This window comes from Lithobates pipiens, unplaced genomic scaffold (genome assembly GCF_037356315.1).
Source record: "Lithobates pipiens isolate NorthernLeopardFrog02 unplaced genomic scaffold, aLitPip1_a1.2 Scaffold_11, whole genome shotgun sequence".
NCBI lineage: Eukaryota > Metazoa > Chordata > Amphibia > Anura > Ranidae > Lithobates > Lithobates pipiens.
This window is the reverse complement of record NW_027507696.1, coordinates 27,055,770-27,077,915: the sequence shown is the minus strand read 5'-3', so window position 1 is coordinate 27,077,915 and position 22,146 is coordinate 27,055,770. Positions and strand designations below refer to the sequence as shown.

The window sequence follows — 22,146 nt, the reverse complement described above, 5'->3', positions numbered from 1 at the left end:
CTGAGACAATGGGTCTGCCCGGTGGGGATGTTAGAGACTTATGAGTTTTAGGGAGGGCATAAAAGGTTGGTATTTTTGGATTTTTAACATGAAGAAATTTCCAAGTATTTTCATCGATAATGCCTTGATGGTGGGCTTTTAGGATAATACCATAATATTCTTTATTATGGTGATCTATCATAGTTTTGGTAATGGGTCTGTACCAGTCTTTATTTTCCAAAATCTCTAAACACCTAGTTTCATAGAATTCAATGTCCATTATTACCAAATTGCCACCCTTTTCGGCTGGTTTTATTATTATCGATGAATTACATTGTAGAGCAATTAGTGCCTATTTCACATGTGGTATTCTTATACTCAGGATGCATAGCAGAATGCGCTTTGGGGTATAATTCCAAGTATACCTATGCTGTGTGTGAGAAATAAATTGAATATAGAATTTCTTACTTTTCCCAAAAAATTATGACAAAAAATTACAACTTAAAAAACTCACCATGCCTCTTACTATATACCTTGGACTGTCTACTTGAGTGCCATTTGGGGGTATTTGTACTGTTTTGGCATTTTAGGGCCTCAACAAATGAGATTGAAAATTAGATTGAGGCCTTGAATTTTCAAATATATAAAGTATACCATAGTTTCTAGACTATATCGTTCACACAGACTCGGGTTATATTTACCTAAGAAATGTAGCAAAAAACATTTTGACCTACATTTATAAAGAAAGATTATTTATTTCCAAAATTTTATAACAGAAACTAAAATAAATGTGTTTTTTTTCAACATTTTCAGTATTATTTATATAGCAAAAAAAGTATAAAAGAAAGTGGAGATTAAGTATCACCAAAAGAAAGCTCTACCATCTCACAAAATGCTAAAAAATAAATTTCAGTACAGTGTTGTGTGAGTAATTGATAGACATGTGCAGAGTAAAATATTTTGTTTGGGAATTTCGTTTTCGTCCGAAAAATAAATTTATTTAGTTACTCCCGCAATTCGTTTTTATTTATTTTGTTTTTCGTTCAAAAATTGCATTAATCCGAAAATCCACATGAATTACGGTCGAATCTGTCTTTGAAGGCTTATGGTGTCTGTCGAATGTATAAAGAAGATTAGACTGAGCTAGTATATAGCATACTTCGTGTGAACTTTAGAACCCTATTTAAGTCTATGAGACTCCAATGTTCAAAATCTAAAGGGCTAATTTTAAAGGCTAATATGCAAGTTACTGTCCTAAAAAGTGTTTGGGGACCTGGGTCCTGCCCCAGGGGACATGTATCAATGCAAAAAAAGTTTTAAAAACTGCCGTTTTTTCGGGAGCAGTGATTTTAATAATGATTAAAGTGAAACAATAAAAGTGTAATATTCCTTTAAATTTCGTACGTGGGGGGGTGTCTATAGTATGCTTGTGAAGGGGTGCATGTTTCTGGTGCTTAGAACTGTCCCTGCACAAAGTGTAATTTCTGCAGGAAAAAAAGTCCTTTAAAATCACTTGCGGCTATAATGAATTGTCAGCTCCCGTAATACAGAGAACACTCATTGAAAGTCATTGATAAAAATAATTAATTAATTAATTAATTTAAAAAAAAGCGTGGGGTTCCCCCAAATTCGATTACCAGGCCCTTCAGGTCTGGTATGGATATTAAGGGAAACCCTGCGTCAAATTAAAAAAAAATTGACGTGGGGTTCCCCCTAAATATCCATACCAGACCCTTTATCCGAGCACGCAACACGACAGGCTGCAGGAAAAGAGGGGGGGACGAGAGAGCGCCCCCCTCCTGAACTGTACCAGGCCACATGCCCTCAACATTAGGAGGATGCTTTGGGGGTCTGTGACCCCTCAAAGCACCATGTCCCCATGTGGATGGGCTGTGGGGGTCTGCGGGCGGGGGGCTTATCAGAATCTGGAAGCCCCCTTTAACAAGGGGACCCCCAAATCCCACCCCCCCTGTTTGAAATGGTAAGGGGATACAAAAGTACCCCCACCATTTCACAAAGAAAGTGTAAAAAATAGTTAAAGCGGAGGTCCACCCTAAAGTGGACCTCCGCTCATCGGAACCCTCCCCCCCTCCGGCGCCACAATTGGCACCTTTCAGGGGGGAGGGGGGTGCAGATACCTGTACAGTACAGGTATTCTGCACCCACTTCCAGGATAGCTCTCTGCGGAAAGGGGCGTAGATTACGCCCCTTTCCGCAAGTGCCCGCCCCTTTCCGCAAGTGCCCCGCTGCCTGCTGGGAAACACACAGATCCCAGAGGCAGCGGGGACCATCCTTATTGCGCAGCGCGATTCGCGCATGCGCAGTAGGGAACCGGGAAATGAAGCCGAAAGTCTCCATTTCCTGATTCTCATACCCAAGATGGCGGCGGCAGCACGCGACAAGACGATCTAGAGATCGGCTTCGGGTGCCGACATCGCGGGCACGCTGGACAGGTAAGTGTCACTATTTTAAAAGTCAGCAGCTGCAGTATTTGCAGCTGCTGGCTTTAAAAAAAAAAAAAACGCGGAGTCCCGGCGGACTCCCGCTTTAAATAAGACAAACACACTTTTGAAAAAGTCCTTTATTAAAAATAAAAAATAAAAAAAGATTCCAGCGGTGGTAATCCACTCTTGCTATCCAGCGACAGATGATCATCTCTCCAGCGATGGCTGATCTGATCCAGCGCAGCATACCCCCCGCCCACAGACCCCCACAACCACCGGCCAGGGTTGTGGGGATGAGGCCCTTATCCCCATCAACATGGGGACATGGTGCTTTGAGGGGTCACAGACCCTCAAAGCATCCTCCCAATGTTGAGGGCATGTGGCCTGGTACGGTTCAGGAGGGGGGGGCGCTCTCTCTTCCCCCCTCTTTTCCTGCTGCCTGCCAGGTTGCGTGCTTGGATAAAGGGTCTAGTATGGATTTTTAGGGGGACCTCCACGTCAATTTTTTTTTTTACATTTGACGCGGGGTTCCCCTTAATATCCATACCAGACCTGAAGGGCCTGGTAATTGAATTTGGGGGAACCCCACGTTTTTTTTTTGTTTTTTTTTTATCAATGACTTTCAATGAATGTTCTCTGTATTACGGGAGCCGACAATTCATTATAGCCGCAAGTGATTTTAAAGGACTTTTTTTCCTGCAGAAATTACACTTTGTGCAGAGACAGTTCTAAGCACCAGAAACATGCGCCCCTTCAAAGGCATACTATAGACACCCCCCAGGTACGAAATTTAAAGGAATATTACACTTTTATTGTTTCACTTTAATCATTGTTAAAATCACTGCTCCTGAAAAAACTGACGTTTTTAAAACTTTTTTTGCATTGATACATGTCCCCTGGTGCAGGACCCAGGTCCCCAGACACTTTTTAGGACAGTAACTTGCATATTAGCCTTTAAAATTAGCACTTTAGAATCTTTTCTCTCTGTCAAATCTTTTTTCTCTGTCGAATATTTTCTCTATATAATCTTGGACTAATAGAGGTAAGGTTAGGCACATTCGACCACAGGTTCTATAGACACAGATTGTTATTGTCAGAGTCACTTCGAATCTCCTATTCTATATCGAACTGTTGTAACAACAAAAACGAAAATAAAGCATTTATGTATGTCGGATCTTTAGTTTTTCGGATTCTGCAGTTTGGTTATCGTTTGTCAAAACGAAAACAAAAATACCTGACATTCAAACGAAAATGTATTCGGACGAAAATTAATGCACATGTTTTGTAATTGACAGCGTTCAGAGCTGAAAAATGGCCTGGACTGGAAGGGGGGAAAGTGTCTGGACTTGGTGGTAAGTAAGGATGAGCCGAACACCCCCCGGTTCGGTTCGCACCAGAACCTGCGACCAGACCTAAACTTCGTGTGAACTTTAGAACGCTATTAAAGTCTACAAGAACGTTCAAAATCAAAAGTGCTAATTTTAAAGGATAATATGCAAGTTGTTGTCCTAAAAAGTGTTTGGGAATCTGGGTCCTGCCCCAGGGGACATGTATCAATGCAAAAAGAAGTTTTAAAAACGTCAGTTTTTTCGGGAGCAGTGATTTTAACCAGTTGCCGACCGCCGCACGACGATGTACGTCGACAGAATGGCACGGGCAGGCATATGGGCGTACATGTACGTCCCTGCCTTCCCGCGGGTGGGGGGCCCGATCGGGCCTCCCCCGGTGCCAGCGGCGGTCGGAATCCGTTCAGGAGCGATCCGGGATGAGGGGGCGGCCATTCGTTCATGGCCACCCCCTCGCGATCGTTCCTGACGAATGGAAGTGCAGCGTGACATCACTTCCTCTCCTGTAATGTAAACACAGACAGAGGAAGTGATGTAATCTCTCCTCCGTGTCGGTATTTTTCGTTCCGGCACCGAGGAGAGAGGATCGGTGAGTTGCACCAACACTACACTACACAGTAGAACATGCCAGGCACACTCTCACCCCCCCTTCACCCCCGATCACCCCCCCAATCACCCCTGCACCCCCAGTCACAGTGACACCAATTGCATTTTTTATTTTTTTTGCATTGGTGTCATTTGTGACTGTAATAACTGTTAGGGCAGTTAGGGTTAGCCCCCTTTAGTTCTAGGGTACCCCCCTAACCCCCCCAATAAAGGTTTAACCCCGTGATCACCCCCAGTCGCCAGTGTCACTAAGGCTGGGTTCACATTGCAGCGGTTTATGAGAACGGATGTGATTCGCACCGCACTGCAGTGCAAATCACATCCGATCTCTGTGCGATTCGAGTTCAGCCATACAGATAGTATGGCTGAATTCGCATCGCACCCGCCGCACCCGCCGCAAACTCGCACGGGACCCTTTTTTTGGTCCGCAGCAGAATCGGATCGCATGGGTGTTCACACCATGCGATCCGATTCCTGTCCGAGTTTGCAGATCGCACTGCGATATGCGAACTGATCTGGGGGTGTCATTAACATTTCACTGACACTCCCAGCAGTTCGCATAGGGCAGTGTGATGCGGGAACCCGCCGCGGATTTGTGGTGTTCCCGCATCACTCCAGTGTGAACCCAACCTAATAAGTGATCGTTTTTCTGATCGCTGTATTAGTGTCACAGGTGACGCTAGTTAGGCAGGTAGGTATTTAGGTTCGCCGCAGCTTTTTATAGCGCCAGGGACCCCCATATACTACCGCATAAAGCCCCCTGATTGCCCCCTAGTTAACCCTTTCACCAGTGATCACCATATAACTGTTACAGGTGACGCTGGTTGGTTAGTTATTTTTTTTATAGTTTCAGGGCACCCGCCATTTATTACCTAATAAAGGTTTAACCCCCTGATCACCCGGCGGGTGATATAAGTTTGAGGGTCAGATAAGGTCTGTGTCGCCCCAGGCAGCGTCAGGTTAGTGCCAGTACCGCTAACACCCACGCACAAAGCATACACCTCCCTTAGTAATATAGTATCTGATCAGATCTATATTAGCGTCGCCAGCAGTTTAGGTTTCCCAAAACGTATTGTTAGCGGGATCAGCCCAGATACCTGCTAGCACCTGCGTTTAGCCCCTCCGCCAAGCCCAGCCCACCCAAGTGCAGTATCAATCGATCACTGTCACTTACAAAACACAACACACATAACTGCAGCGTTCGCAGAGTCAGGCCTGATCCCTGCGATCGCTAACAGTTTTTTTTGTAGCGTTTTGATACAGTCGCTGACAGCCTAGGTGCTTTTTTACCTGTGAGTCTCACTAGTGTACCCCTAAATTTAGGGGTGTCTACTTTCCAAAATGGGGTCATTTGGCGGGGGTTTGTGCCATCTTGGCATTTTATGGCCTTCAAAACTGCGATAGGTATTGAGGAGTAAAATCAAAAATTTACACCCTTAGAAATCCTGAAGGCAGTGCTTGGTTTTCGGGGCCCCGTACGCGGCTAGGCTCCCAAAAAATCCCACACATGTGGTATCCCCGTACTCAGGAGAAGCAGCAGAATTTATTTTGGGCTGTCATTTCACATATGCCCATGGCATGTGTGAGCAATATATCATTTAGTGACAACTTTGTGAAAAAAAAAAAGAAAGTTTGTAATATTCCCGCAACTTGTGGCAAAATATAAAATATTCCATGGACTCAACATGCCTCTCAGCAAAAAGCTTGGGGTGTCTACTTTCTAAAATGGGGTCATTTGTGGGGGTTTTGTGCCATCTTGGCATTTTATGGCCTTCAAAACTGTAATAGGTAGTGAGGAGTGAAGTCAAAAGTGTACGCCCTTAGAAAGCCTGAAGGTGGTTCTTGGCTTTCGGGGCCCCGTACACGGCTAGACTCCCAAAAAATCCCACACATGTGGTATCCCCCTACTCAGGAGAAGCAGCAAAATTTATTTTGGGGTGTCATTTCACATATGCGCATGGCATGTGTGAGCAATATATCATTTAGTGACAACTTTGTGAAAAAAAAAAAAAAAAGTTTGTAATTTTCCCGCAACTTGTGGCAAAATATAAAATATTCCATGGACTCAACATGCCTCTCAGCAAATAGCTTGGGGTGTCTACTTTCTAAAATGGGGTCATTTGTGGGGGTTTTGTGCCATCTTGGCATTTTATGGCCTTCAAAACTGTAATAGGTAGTGAGGAGTGAAGTCAAAAATTTACGCCCTTAGAAAGCCTGAAGGCGGTGCTTGGTTTTCGGGGCCCCGTACGCGGCTAGGCTCCCAAAAAGTCCCACATATGTGGTATCCCCGTACTCAGGAGAAGCAGCAGAATTTATTTTGGGGTGTCATTTCACATATGCCCATAGCATGTGTGAGCAATATATCATTTAGTGACAACTTTGTGAAAAAAAAAAATAAAAAAAATAAAAGTTTGTAATTTTCCCGCAACTTGTGGCAAAATATAAAATATTCCATGGACTCAACATGCCTCTCAGCAAATAGCTTGGGGTGTCTACTTTCTAAAATGTGGTCATTTGTGGGTGTTTTATGCCATCTTGGCATTTTATGGCCTTCAAAACTGTGATAGGTAGTGAGGAGTGAAATTACAAATGTATGCCCTTAGAAATCCTGAAGGCGGTGCTTGGTTTTCGGGGCCCCGTACGTGGCTAGGCTTCCAAAAAGTCGACCACATGTGGTATCCCCGTACTCAGGAGAAGCAGCAGAATGTATTTTGGGGTACAATTCCACATATAACCATGGCATGTGTGAGCAATATATCATTTAGTGACAACTTTGTGTAAAAAAAAAAAAAAGATTTTTTTTGTCATTATTCAATCGCTTGAGGCAAAAAAATAAAATATTCAATGGGCTCAACATGCCTCTTATCAATTTCCTTAGGGTGTCTACTTTCCAAAATGGGGTCATTTGGGGGGGTTTTGTACTGCCCTGCCATTTTAGCACCTCAAGAAATGAGATAGGCAGTCATAAACTAAAAGCTGCTTAAATTCCAGAAAACGTACCTTAGTTTGTAGACAACTTTTGCGCAAACCAATAAATATACAGTTATTGACTTTTTTTTTTACCAAAGACATGTGGCTGAATACATTTTGGCCTAAATGTATGACTAAAATTGAGTTTATTTGATTTTTCTAATAGCAAAAAGTAGAAAATATCATTTTTTTTCAAACTTTGTGGTCTTTTTACGTTTATATCGCAAAAAATAAAAATCGCAGAGTCAGTCAAATACCTTTAAAAGAAAGCTCTATTTGTGGGAAAAAAAGGACGCAAATTTTGTTTGGGTACAACATTGCAAGACCGCGCAATTACCAGTTAAAGCAGCACAGTGCCAAATTGTAAAAAGACCTCTGGTCATTGACCAGCAAAATGGTCCGGTCTGAAAGTGGTTAATAATGCTTAAAGTGAAAAAATAAAAGTGTAATATTCCTTTAAATTTCATACCTGGGGTGTGTGTATAGTATGCCTGTAAAGGGGCACATGTTTCCCGTGCTTAGAACTGTCCCTGCACAAAGTCATTTCTGCAGGAAAAAAAGCCATTTAAAAGCACTCGCGGCTATAATGAATTGTCGGCTCCCCGTAATACAGATAACAGTCATTGAAAGTCATTGATAAAAAAAAGTGTGGGGTTTCCCCAAATTCAATTACCAGGCCCTTCAGGCCTGGTATGAATATTAAGAGGAACCCCGTGTCAAATAAAAAAAAGACGTGTGGTTCCCCCCAAATATCCATACCAGATGGTCTGGTATGGATTTTAAGGGGAACTCCACGCCAAATTTTAAAAAAATGGCGTGGAGTTCCCCCCAAAAATCCATACCAGATCCTTTATCCGAGCACGCAACCTGGCAGGCCACAGGAAAAGAGGGGGGGACGAGAGAGTGCCCCCCTCCTGAACCATACCAGGCCACATGCCCTCAACATTGGGTCCCCCCCAAAGCACCTTGTCCCCATGTTGATGAGGACAAGGGCCTCATCCCCACAACCCTGACCGGTGGTTGTGGGGGTCTGCTGGGGGGGGCTTATCAGAATCTTAAAGCCCCCTTTAACTCAAACTCAAAGCTCATCCCTAGTGGTAAGTTAATAGTAAACACAGTAACAACAAAGTGGATAAGGTGCAAAGTATGTTTTTAGTACATCGTATGTATGCAGAATCACTATTAAAGCTACCTTACTGTATTCATTTTCAATAATTTCTTTGGTAAATTTGGTAACTAAAATCTACCTTAATTCATGGCATCTTCTACTCCATTGTCGCCTCGGCTGCACTGGCTAAAACTTTTAAGACACAAGTTTTTAGCTTAGCCTCACTTCAAGCTTGTCTATCATCTTTATGCTATATACTGTATACCCTGCCAAAACCTGCTCATCAATGCCTTGCCCCACTTATCTCGCCTTATATCTAAGCTGGAGTCTATCGGCATAAACTATACCCACACACATCATTTGAAGAACATGGGAAATGTAGTTTACCAAATAACTTGCAGGGCTTTTGGATACTATGGGGAAGAGCATGGGTAGTGGAAGTGTGAATTCCAATATAAAGCTTTAATTTTTAAACAATTATAGGGGTAGGGAAATTTTGAAGCAACAGGTAACCTATCTCTGATGACTGCTGAGAGATTAGAATGTTTAAATAACAGGGAGACCGCAAGTCTTTAGTTCTATTTTAGGCCTCTATAACTGGCAGTTCTTAATCAGGGTACCATCCTACTGTTATGAAATACATTATACTTGCATCAATTGACTAGTTCCTATTCTGAAAGGCATACAAAGGCTAGAAATAATTTTAATGATTGAGAGTCACATGAATTCATGTTAATTAACATCTATGTAAATCCATTAAAAATCCTAATCCGTGGGCTCTCTCCACCAAGTTTTTCATGTAATGTTTTTAGCATGCACGAATACAGTATATATACTGTGTATGTATATATAGATATATATATTATGAGGAACTGCTTTGACATACAGAATTTTTTTATGTCTATGCATAAGTACAGTTAATATTTATTTCTTGTTATTCATTGTGTAGGCATGGACATGCTTTGGCAGTTGCAGGAAATATAGTATTTATTTTTGGAGGTTGCTCAATCAGCAGTAATCTGGTAAGCAAATAATTGTGTATGTTGTGTTATCCTGATACAAGGTTCATTGTATATTTTATGTCAACAGCTTTTCTAAAGTTGATTTGAATGCAAATAAAGTAAATTTAATGCATAAAAATGTGGTCAAAAATGCATAGTGAAAATAGTAGAATTTCTCATAATATCAATTACGGGCCTTTGACTAAATTAACTTTCCCTGCCACAGTTAATTTCTGGTCTTCACATTAGAGAAGGCCTCTGGTTATACAAGCATTAAACAACTTTCTGTCAAAATATATGCCATTCGAAAGCAATAACTGAAGTCTACATGTGGTTGATTCATTCACTGTCAAAGCATTTTCAGTTTTTATATTAACCTTGTATACCCTAAAAGGCAGTAAGTTGCTGTAAGTAGGATCCTCTCACTGTAAGTTATGTATTGTATGTAGCATTAATATTGTAAAGACTTCAGGTATACCCACTTAATTCGCCATGTTGTTACATTTTTACAAGTAAATTAATAAACTGCCATAGATGAAGAGTAATTTTATTAGTCTCAATGACTATGGATTGGCAAATATCATAACTGTAGACTCCTGTTCTATGCCAGAAAAGTAATCTTACTGAAATGGAAGAACACTTCAATTAACACCAGATTTAATGACATTTGTTACAAACAAATTTACATTAGCAGAGCTTGCCTAACTCGCCCAACAATGTTTAAAAAAAAAAATGGGCCGTGCTTAACCTTTTGAGGACCATAAGATTACCGTCATCAATATAAATATAATTATATATTTTTTCCCTTTAAGAATGTATTTGAACAATAAATAAAACCATTTCCACACTTGGGTCATTTTTGGGGGAGAAATTATGACAACCATTTTTTGATAAGAACTAATATTTTGACTCAAACCAAACAAAAAAGTATTTTAAGTTCTTAATCAGATGACACAGGCAATTAAAACGTGGGACAAATATGTCCCTTGGTCCTCAAAGGGTTAACAGCAGTTCTGTACTTGGTTTAAATGTTCCAGACATAATGCCTTCTAATAGGGTTTGCTAGATGTGAATTCTTCTATTACATTGCCAAAAAATATCATAAATAAAATACCTTTAAAAATACTTTGGCTTAAGCGCTAAAACAACATTTTTGTTAAATTTCCTATTGAAATATTTTATCATTCTCTTAGAATTATATGCATTATTTATTTAAAAAAAAAAAAAAACGATGAATATATATATTCAGTCATTTTTATATCCTAATACTAAATTTTTTTTCGATTTTGTAGGAAAAGAATCCATTGTATTTGAATGACTTTCACATGATCACAAGTAAGATTTTGTTTCATGAGTGTTTTGTTAATAGCTGCAACTACATGTGTATCAGAAACTCCAAGGTCCTAGATCAAAGTCGCAAAGAGAACCCTTTACAACCTCCACAGATTAAAAAAAAAAAAGATCAGGGCTCTGGATCAAACTCCAAGCAGGACCCTATCACAACCACCATAGATATAACAAAAATCTACAGGGTTCCAGGTCAAACTTCTAGCAGGCAGTGATCACATCCTTTAAGCATTTTCAGGATTTTTATTGAGCCCCAAGACTGCTATGTTTAAATGACATGTTGAATATTCTTGTTGTTTAAGCCTCAGATAGCTAAAAGCAAAAGGGAAAGGACCTTTGAAGGATAGAGAAGAGCTGCTTTCAAAGTAAATAGTATAATGAAGCACATTGTTGCTAACCACTTCAGCCCCGGAAGGATTTACCCCCTTCCTGATCAGGGCATGTTTTGCCATTTGGCACTGCATTGCTTTAGCTGATAATTGCGCAGGCATGCGACGTTGTACCCAAACAAAATTGATGTCCTTTTTTTCCCACAAATAGAGCTTTCTTTTGGTGGTATTTGATCACCTCTGCAATATTTTTCACTTTTTGCTATAATAACTATCCACCAAAAATATATATTTAGAAAAAGTTATAGCGTCTACAAAATAGTGGATATATTCATGGCATTTCTATTATGATTTTTTTTAATAGTAATGGCAGCGATCTGCGATTTTTATTGTGGTTGCGACATTGCGGCAGACAGATCGGACACTTTTGACACTATTTTGAGACCATCGACGTTTATACAGCGATCAGAGCTAAAAATGGCCACTGATTACTGTATAAATGCCACTGGCAGGGAAGGGGTTAAACACTAGGGGACGATCAAGGGGTTAAGTGTGTTCCCTCAGTGTGTTCTAACTGTGGGGGGGAGAGGGTCACTACAACATGGCCGAGATCATTACTCACGATAACAGGGAGCAGTAGATCCCTGTCATGTTGCTAGGCAGAACAGGGAAATGCCTTGTTTACATAGGCATCTCCCCGTTCTGCCTATCCTCACCACAATCGCGGGCCGTGGGCAAACATCGAACATCGCTAGGCGGGAATTTCGAAGAGACATACGAGTATGTCCTTTTGCCTGCCCATACCATTCTGTGCCAATCAGTGCCACCGGTCAGTGCCAATCAGTACCGCCAATCAGTGCCCATCAGTGCCGCCTGTCAGTTCCCATCAATGCTGCATATCAGTGCCTCCTATTGGTGCCCATCAGTGCTGCATATTAGTGCTGTCTATCAGTGCCCATCAATTCTACATATCAGCGCCCATCAGTGCCAACTCATCAGTGCCGCCTCATCAGTGCCGCCTTATCAGTGCCTGTCAGTGAAGGAGAAAACAACATTTTATAACCGAAACGAAGAAAAACTTTTTATTTTTCTAAAATTTTCGTCTTTTTTAGTTTGTTTAGCAAAAAATAAAAATCCAAGAGGTGTTTAAATATCACCAAAAGAAAGCTCTATTTGTGGGAACAAAATGATAAAAAAATTAGTTTAGGTACAGTGTTGCATGACCGTGCATGACTCATCCAACAGCTGTCAGCGGGCTTCCCCGCTGAATGTAAAAAAAAAAGAAATTGCCGGCTAAAAAAAAAAATTGTGAAAAAAAACCCAGCCAAAATAAAAAAATGGTGTGGGCCCACCCCCCTGTGGGCCCAATCCCCCCCCCCAGAATCCATACCAGATCCTTATCCGAGCATGCAGCCCAGCAGGTCAAAATAGGGAGGGGACAAGCGAGCACCCCCCAAGCCATACCAGGCTGCATGCCCTCAACATGGTGGGGACAAGGGCCTCTTCCCGACAACCCTTGCCCGGTGGTTGTCGATGTCTGCTGGTGGGGGGTTTATCGTAATCTGTAAGATTTAACAAGGGGGCCCCCATGAAAGAGTATGGGGTACATTGTACCCCTACCCAGTCACCAAAAAAAAGTAGTGTAGTGTGAAAAAATACAGTAGACAGTTAAGTCTGTTATCAAAAATATATTCTTCTTCCCCTTTTTCTTCCTCCGGTCTTCCTCCAGCTTCTCTCACATCTTCCTCCTCTGGGCTTCTCCTGCTTCTTCTTCTGTTCTTCTTCTTTCTCCTGTCTTCTTTGTCCGGTGTTCTTCAACCTCTGCCACTGACAACCCTCTTCCGATGCTGCGTCCTGCTGATCTGTCCTTGCCAATGTCAAGCATTTCTTAGATAATAATGGGGGCGTGGTCATGGGATTATGTAATTTGGAGGCCCTGTCCCCTTGTGATGTCACTGCCCTGCATGATGAGTCTGTGATGTCACAAGAGGGCAGGGCATCCAGATGACATCATGTAATGGCCACATCCCCATCGTTATCCAAGAAATGCTTGACATCAGCACAGGACAGATCAGCAGGACCCAGCAGCGGAGGGTCAGTGGCGGCAGAGACGAAGAGTAGAAGAAGAAGCAGGGGAAGCCCAGAGGAGGAAGATGCCAGAGAAGATGGAGGAAGACAGGAAGAAGAAGCAGGGAAGAAGATATTTTTAATAAAAGACTTTTCAAAAACTATCTACTGTATTTTTTCACTCTACATTACTTTTTCATGTGAGTTGGTAGGGGTACAATGTACCCGATACTCATTCACATAGGGGGGGCAAGTTCTGGGGGCCCCCTTGTTAAAGGGGGCTTCCAGATTCCATAGGCCCCTGCCCACAGACCCTGAAAACCACCAGGCAAGGGTTGTCGGGAAGAGGCCCTTGTCCCCATCAACATGGAATAGGCCCTTGTCCCCGACAATACTAGTCCATTATGTGACACTTAACTGCAAACTAATCCCGTGCTGTCCCCTATGCAGGCCATGTCCATCTTCACCCCTCTTCCTTCCTGGGCCACGGATTCCATCTCTGTGACTGGCCAGAGCCACGTGATGTCACGGCACATGCTGGGGAAGAAACGGCATGGAGGTCCGTTTGGTCACAGCGCATGTGCCAATGACATCATCGGTGCACTACAAGGAAAATATCTCCAAAATGGCACACGTTTAGGAGATATTTCCACTACCTATTGGTAAGCCTTATTCTAGGCTTACTTATAGGTACAAGTCAGGAAGGAGGGTGTACAACCAATTTAAGAGCAGGAGCATGGTGATTGGAGCTTTGTTCAGCAAGATTTAGGAAAATATATTTTTTTAATGTTTTGAAATGTGCAATATTTTTAAATAATTCTTATAATTAACATTTTGTTCACCTTTGGACTCGCAAGTATATTTGTATTGTTATCCTTTGGTTACATGCAATTATCACATATGTGTTAGTGCCTTGCTTTTCAGAGGTGGTTTATTCACTTAAAGGGGCAGCTTCACATTTTTTAGCATATCATAATTTTTGGTTGGTGCCAGAGATTACTAATATTTCTCACATTGTTTGAATGGCGCCATTAGCCATTTGGTAATGGCTACTGACCATCACTTATATAAGGAGTATCTGAGGAACCTTTAAGACCAGGAGCACAGTGATTGGAGCTTTCTGCAGCAACATTTTTTTTGGACTGTGCAATATTTATTAATAATTCTCATAAATAAATAAAAATTCCACCTTTGGAATCTCAAGTGTATTTGAATTGTTTTGTATCCTTTTTTCACATGCAATCATCTGTGTTAATGTCTTTATTTTCATTGGTTTGTGTTTCAGAGGTGGTATATTCACTTAAAGGGACAGCTTCACATTTTTAGCATATTGTCATTTTTGGTTGGCGCTAGGGCTTACTAATATTTCTCACACTTATGCCAATATATCGTACCCAAACTCAGTGCCCACATGGCACTCTTAATGTTTCTCTTAACAGACTCTTTCTCCACTTTCACAAACTACCTCCTACTACAGATGAGGTTGTATATTTTGGATCTGTAGCTTCTGACTCAATGCTCAACTTTCATAACTTTACCATTAAACTTCACCTTTCGTCGGTGGTTATACCAGGATGATGCCTGCAGCATCATTTTTTTCAGAGCTGGTGGTTGGCTCTCTTTTAATAAGAAACGGAGTAGCTACCCAGCTGCTTGATTGCTACCCTGTTTCCCCAAAAATAAGCCCTACAAGGACTTTAATTAGGGCTTATTTGGGGGTAGGGCTTATATTGCTGCCATCACCGACAATCACGCTAGGTCTTATTTTCGGGGGAAACAGGATATTACAAGCAGCAGCTGGAGGGGTCTCTTGGGCTCTCCCGCCCCAATTGGAGACCTAAGTGACCAGCCAGGGTGTCCGCTGGCTGGCCCGGATAGCCGAACAAAGCGGGATCGGCTTTGATCGACTGTTTGTAATAGTAACCCAGAAGCAATGACATGACATCACTTCTGGTTTACTCAGAAACCATCAGTGGCATTTTTTGAAAATCAAAAGCATTCGGAAACACAGATCTTGATTTTTTTTAATGCTTTTAAGTGCAGAGGAGGGATTTGGGGTCTTATAGACCACAGATCTTTCCATAAAGAGGACCTGTCATATGCCGGGGTTATGTATTGCATTTTTTTGCAATAAATTAAAAAAGTGTATTTTTTCCCAACAAATTGCATTTGAAAAAAGCCCACCAATTTATTCTCTAATATTTGGGGGTTCTAAGTAATTTTAGAGCAAAAAATATTGATTGTTACATGTGAACAAAAAGTGCCAGAAAAGACCCCGAGTGGAAGTAGGTAAATAGTAGCAAATTATGGCTATATTTCAGAGAAAATCCAGATTCATGATACATCAATTAGTGTAAGTCCAAGTTTCACATAGTTACATAGTTACATAGTAGGTGAGGTAAAAAAAAGACACAAGTCCATCAAGTCCAACCTGTCTGTGTGATTATTTGTCAATATTACATTGTATTTCCCTGTATGTTGCGGTGGTTCAGGTGCTTATCTAATAGTTTCTTGAAACTATCGATGCTCCCCACTGAGACCACCACCAGTGAAAGGGAATTCCACATTCTAACCTCTCTTACAGTAAAGAACCCTCTATGTAGTTTAAGGTTAGTGGCCACAAGTCTTGTAAAAACTCCCTTCTGCGAAAAAGTTGTATCCCTGTTGTGGGGTCACCAGTATGGTATTTGTATATTGAAATCATATCCCCTCTCAAGCGTCTCTTCTCCAGAGAGAATAAGTTCAGTGCGCGCAACCTTTCCTCATAACTAATATCCTCCAGACCCGTTATTAGCTTTGTTGCCCTTCTTTGTACTCACTCCATTTCCAGTACATCCTTCCTGAGGACTGGTACCCAGAACTGGACAACATACTCCAGGTGAGGCTGGACCAGAGTCTTGTAGAGCTGGAGATCTATCATTTTACCTCTGGAATTAATCCCCTTTTTAATGCATGCCAATATTCTGTTTGCTTTGTTAGCAACACTATTTTGCTTTTGTGTTGTTCACAACGCTATAACAAAAAAAAAAAATACTATTTTAAACCAAGGCTTTCACATTTTTTGTCATATGGCACATTAAACTCACATTTAAATAGCAAAGAAAAAAGAAAAAGCTGTGGAACCATTTAAAGCAGTGGTCCTCAACCCTGTCCTCAGGGCCCACTAACAGGCCAAGTTTGCAAGATAACTGAAATACATCACAGGTGATATAATTTGCTGCTCAGTGATTGCAGTATTCTAGTCTGCACCTCCCCAAGGTAATACATAAAACCTGGCCTGTTAGTGGGCCCTGAGGACAGGGTTGATAACCACTAATTTAAAGGCTTATTTTCATGGGCGCAGAACCCTGTACACAACAGTTTGAAGAACAGTTTATCTTTTCATCTGCCTGTATGCAGGCGGCCTATATGAATAAATGGATACACATCAGCTGTATGGGCTTACCAGCACAGCCCAGTATGATAGGCATGCATGGAGGGATGCACAGTCTGCACACAGATATATGCTAGTACAAGAAAGATAAACCACTGCTATTCTTGCTGTACAGTGCTCTTCACCCTCGTCGTGAACAATCCCTAACTGTGTCTATGGGATTGTGTTTCATCCCTGGATCTTTTAATGTACAAAATACTGTACAGTCTTTTACAGTATACCTCAAGCTATTTACAGCCATTTATGAAAATGTGTTATATTACTGTCTGACTCATGCAATGAAAACTGACATAACAGAAACGTGTTTTGTTTTGACAGTTACTTCCAATGATTTAACATGGGAGCCAATTCCCCAGACTGGACAGATACCAACACCCAGAGAGGGTCATGACATGTTGTAAGTATTTCCTAATTATTTAATAATCATTTTCAATTTAAAGCGGGGTTCCACCCTAAAGTGGAACTTCCGCTGATCGGAACCCTCCCCCCCTCTGGTGTCACAATTGGCACCTTTCAGGGGGGAGGAGGGTGGAGATACCTGTCAAAGACAGGTATTTACACCCACTTCCGGGCATAGACTCCCGTGGTAGTCTATGCCTCTTCCTGTCCTGCCGCGCTGTCTGCTGGGACACACACGGGTCCCAGAGACAGCGCGGACAATTCCTATTGCGCTGCGCGACTCGCGCATGCGCAGTAGGGAACCGGGAAGTGAAGCCGATTCGCTTCACTTCCTGATTCCCTCACCTAGAATGGTGGCGGCAGCAGCCGAGAGCCGAGCGATCGATCGGCCTCGGCTGCCGGCATCGCTGGACCCCGGGACAGGTGAGTGTCCATTTATTATTAGTACACCCCTCAAATTTGTGTAAATATTTTATTATATCTTTTCATGTGACAACACTAAAGAAAATATACTTTGCTACAATGTAAGATAGTGAGTGTACAGCTTGTATAACAGTGTAAATTTGCTGTCCCCTCGAAACTAACTCAACATACAGCTATGTCAATAGGGCTTTCACACTACAGCGGTGCGCTGGCAGGACGTCAGGGAAAAGTCCTGCCAGCAGCTTCTTTGGAGCGGTGAAGGAGCGGTGTGTTTACCGCTCCTACACTGCTGCTCCCCATTGAAATCAATGGGGCAGCGCTGTAATACCGCAGCGAAACGCCGCTATTGCGGCGTATTGCTGGCGGTTTTAACCCTTTCTCGGCCGATAGCGGGGGGTAAAAGCACCCGCTAGCGGCCGAAATGTGGCGCAAATTTTTTTAAAAAAAAATAGCGCCGTTTTACCGCCCACGCTATGGGCGGTGTGGTGTGAAAGGGGTATTAGCTGAGAGGCATGCCTCTGAAAGAAGCACAGTTGTGATCTCCAAAATTCCAGTTTTTATTGAATTTATATAGGCACTAGGGATGAGCCGAAACACCCCCCCCCCCCATTCGCATTCCAGAACATGCGAACAGGCAAATAATTTGTTTGTACACCATTAAAGTCTATGGGACACGAACATGAATAATCAAAAGTGCTCATTTTAATAATGCTTAAAGTGAAATAATAAAAGTGTAATATTCCTTTAAATTTCATACCTGGGGGGTGTCTATAGTATGCCTGTAAAGGGGCGCATGTATCCCGTGTTTAGAACAGTCTGACAGCAAAATGTAATTTCTAAAGGAAAAAAAGTAATTAAAACTACTCGCGGCTATAATGAATTGTCGGTCCGACAATACACATAAAAGTTCCTTCATAAAAACGGCATGGGAACCCGAACCAAAATTAAAAAAATATGTGGGGGTCCCCCCTAAATTCCATACCAGGCCCTTCAAGTCATATTAAGGGGAACCCCGCACCAAAATGTAAAAATAACGCCCGCAAATGAAGTGCCACGTCTGCAATCTTGTGATTGCATAGAGGTGGCGCTTCCCATAAGTGCACTGTGTTCGTCGTCGCACTGTGTCCGGCGTCCGAACACAGTGCACTTAAGGACCTTTTTAAAGGGCCAGTTTAAAAAAAAAAATATTTTTGGGGGGGGGGGGGGGGGGCGCCGCCCATGCGCCCCCTATGGATGTGCCGCCACTGCTGTCCAGGGCACCCACAATGTCCTCACCCATAGCTGACCCATCCCTCGGCTCTGGGTGGAGACGCCAGCATCTTCGGTAGGGGAATCAGGAAGTGAAGCCTATTTCCTATTGCTCATGTGCGAGTTGCTCTGCACATTCTGACTGGTCCCTGCTGTCCTCTGGGACCTGTGTGTCTCCCAGAAGACAGAGGGGGGAGGAGGGGCAGGACATCACGGAGTTCCCCGCGGATTCTGCGGCACTCTTTCGCTTGAAGTGAAAGCAAATACCTGTATTAGACGGGTATCTGCTGCCCCCTGAAAGGAGTCAAATGTGACACCGTAGGGGGAGAGGAACAGGATCAACGCAAGTTCCATTTCTGGGTGGAACTCTGCTTTAATCACTTGTATGAGGGAGGCACTAGGATGTAAGTGGAAATGTTTTCATGTATCCCAGATTACTGTGTGATTATGTGAATTGGAACTCAAGGGAAAGCCAATTCAGCTGGTAAAGGGTTCTTTGTGCACTAATGGGTTTCCAGAAAGCTGGTATAATTAAGCAACTGGTGAAGTCATCAAGCAACAACCTTTGCATGCGGTCTCTTAAACATACACTGGCTAAGAGGCTAAAGCCCCGTACACACGATCAGAAAATCATATGGAAAATACCGCCTTTGAAGTGATCATACGATAATTGGGTCATTCATACAGAGCTTTCGAGAGCCGATCAGGACAGTTTATGCGATATTATTCTATCGGACATGCGTGGAAATTTTTTTTGTGTAATGCCAGATAGTACAATTTTCGTTTAATCAGTATAGCTATCGTTCAAAAATGCAATACAAATGCATTACAGCATATGACATCACTTCCAAAAAAAAATTCTGTCCTATGGGAATTTTTGTGACTTTAGTAAACTCATCAGATTCCATCTGAGATTAGTATGCAATAAAAAACAGACAATCATCCGTCCGATAATCTCATCATGTGTATGGGGCATAAGTGGTGGGAACCTCGATAATGCAATGCAATTGTTTTATGTAGAATTGTTTTACAGTTACTTAAACCATGTAGTTAAAGTGGTTGTAAACCCTTACAACACATTTTGACCTACAGGTAAGCCTAGATTAAGGCTTACCTGTAGGTCCAAAAAATATCTCCTAAACCTATACGCATGCGCCGTAGACAGCGGCGCGCAGGCGCACTGAGCGCGGCATCTTCAACGACGGAGATGGCGCGCATGTCGGCTCCCGTGCACATGCGCGGGAGTGATGTCATTGCGGCTTCGCCGAATGACAGCGGTGGAGCGGCGAGACCCACCGAGAAGATGGATGCGCCGGACTACAGGGGACAGCAGTGACTTCGCTGGCTCCTGTGTCAGGTAAGTGACACATAATGGACTACTATGCGATGCATAGTAGTCTATTATGCTTTACCTTTGCAGGGAATGAAAGAGGAAGTAAACCCATCAGGCTTTACTTCATCTTTAAAGCATAAGTGGCTAGGATTTATTTTTATGTTTAAGGCTTTTAAGTTGGAAACCTTCCATAAATTTGTTTAATGCTGTAAACATTGCCTAGGTTTATTTGATGATAGAAAAATAGTAAACTTTTTTGCAGCCACTTTGAGCCCAGGTTCACACTGCTGCGGGTTTGAAATCGCGCAAGTTCCGCTGAACTTGCACGATTTCATTCCCACATTTCAGTCCGATGATTTCCGAGACATCTATGCGGTTTCCTGCACAGATGTCTATTGAAATCGCCAAAAGTAGTACAGAAACTACTTTTGGGAATTGGTGTGGCGCTGCAAAGTCTGGCGGTTCCATTGGGCAATAGCCTGCCAAATCGCATCTTTGTGAACCAGGGCTGAAACTCAAACTCCTGTGAGGACTCTTGCTACTTGTTGCTAAATGTTTTGTAGCCCAAAAGAAAGCAAAAGCAAAGCTGGTACCATTTCGCCAGTAACTGACTTCTATCCCAAGTCTGCTAAAAAAGAAAGATAACAATGTTATACACGTTATATGATTTTATTTCAGCTTGTTTGCAAGGTCAGGGTTCCTTCAAATTTTAAGACCTCACCACTGCTCACATTTAGCAGAATTCACCAATCTGGTGTGAATCTTATTTTTTTTTTAATATGTGTGTGTCCAAAAGAAATTAGACTTTACCTAGAACAAATGATCACTGTTCTGTTGCATCTACATATTTTAAGCATCGACTGAAGCAAGTACAGCATTTAATTGTTTTGCATTCACTACTTTATAAACAATAAACTTGCAATCACGAATAGTTTGGCAGCACATTCTATCTCTTCAGATCCCTGTTTATCCAGGTGAAATTCTTGTACAGCATTTATTATACTCCTCATATCCTTTATAACATGGGTAAAATCTTGTCTCCCTCTTGCTCTAAATGCCCTTCTAATGATGGTATGTTTTACCATATGGTGTGGGAATGTCCACTTATATGTACGTTTGGATCTGAAGTTACAAACTTTGTAAGTTCAGTCCTCCAATTGCCTTGTATAAATAATCCTTTACAAAGCTTACTGGGATATTTAGAGATGAATAACCTTCCTAACTGCACAAAACTCCTTTTACGATTATTGTTTTTCTATCAAAAAATTAATAGCAATGCAATGGAAATCCCACATTCCTCCCACTCTAACTCATTGGCTTGGTCTTATTAACCAAATAATTTCTACGTATAAGCTAACATATGAGCTAGAGGATGCCCAAAGAAGTTTGAAAAATCTTGGTCCCCCTGGCTGGACTCCCAAGCTATGATACTGCCAATGATTTGTTCCATTATATCTGCAAAAGTATGCTGGTGTAGGCTTCAAAGCCACTAGTTCTATTCATTGCTGTCTGAGTTATATGATAGCAAGGTTGATATTTCTCTAGATATACAACTGATGATTTTCCTTTTTGTACTGAGGCGCTATATTGTATGGATATACAGTATGTTCAGTTGTTCTGTGATTTGTATAAATCTGAGCTATACAACTGTTTTTTTCTGTATGTTTAATAAATAAAATTGACCTTTAAAAAAAAATAACTTGCAGGCACATTTAAGTGAATTAAACAAATTGCTCAGCCTAACAATTTGTGTAAAAACAGAAGCTTTGGGGGCAACTGCTTCAACATAGAACTGGTTTTAAGAGTAAAATGCACATAGATGGGCTTTGCGCAAAACAAGCAAAACAAAAAAAATTCCCAGCACATTTACCAGCTAGCCAGCCAAATAAATGACAATCTTTAACAATTTGTATAAAAACAAAGGCTCTTTGAGAGCCTCTCTGTTGGAGCATAAAGCAATGGATACATTTATGGCAGGTATGCCTGGAGGCAGCCCATTGCTCCTTAAAAGGGCAAGGGCACATCAGAAGCCCTGTAAATCACAATGTCCCTGTGCCATTTCCAGAACTAGCTTTTAGAGTAAGGTGTACATGGAAAGGCTTTGCCCAGAACA

General features: G+C 41.9%; 1 protein-coding gene across 1 annotated transcript in view; it reads left to right on the top strand.

The window, feature by feature from the left end:
• LOC143961009 (kelch domain-containing protein 3-like) overlaps positions 1–22,146 on the top strand; it is a 151,508-nt gene that overhangs the window by 15,115 nt on the left and 114,247 nt on the right. The window contains exons 3-5 of the mRNA XM_077470117.1: positions 9,403–9,475; positions 10,747–10,789; positions 16,949–17,027. Coding sequence (XP_077326243.1) covers positions 9,403–9,475; positions 10,747–10,789; positions 16,949–17,027 — 195 coding nt within the window. The remainder of the gene's footprint in view (positions 1–9,402; positions 9,476–10,746; positions 10,790–16,948; positions 17,028–22,146) is intronic.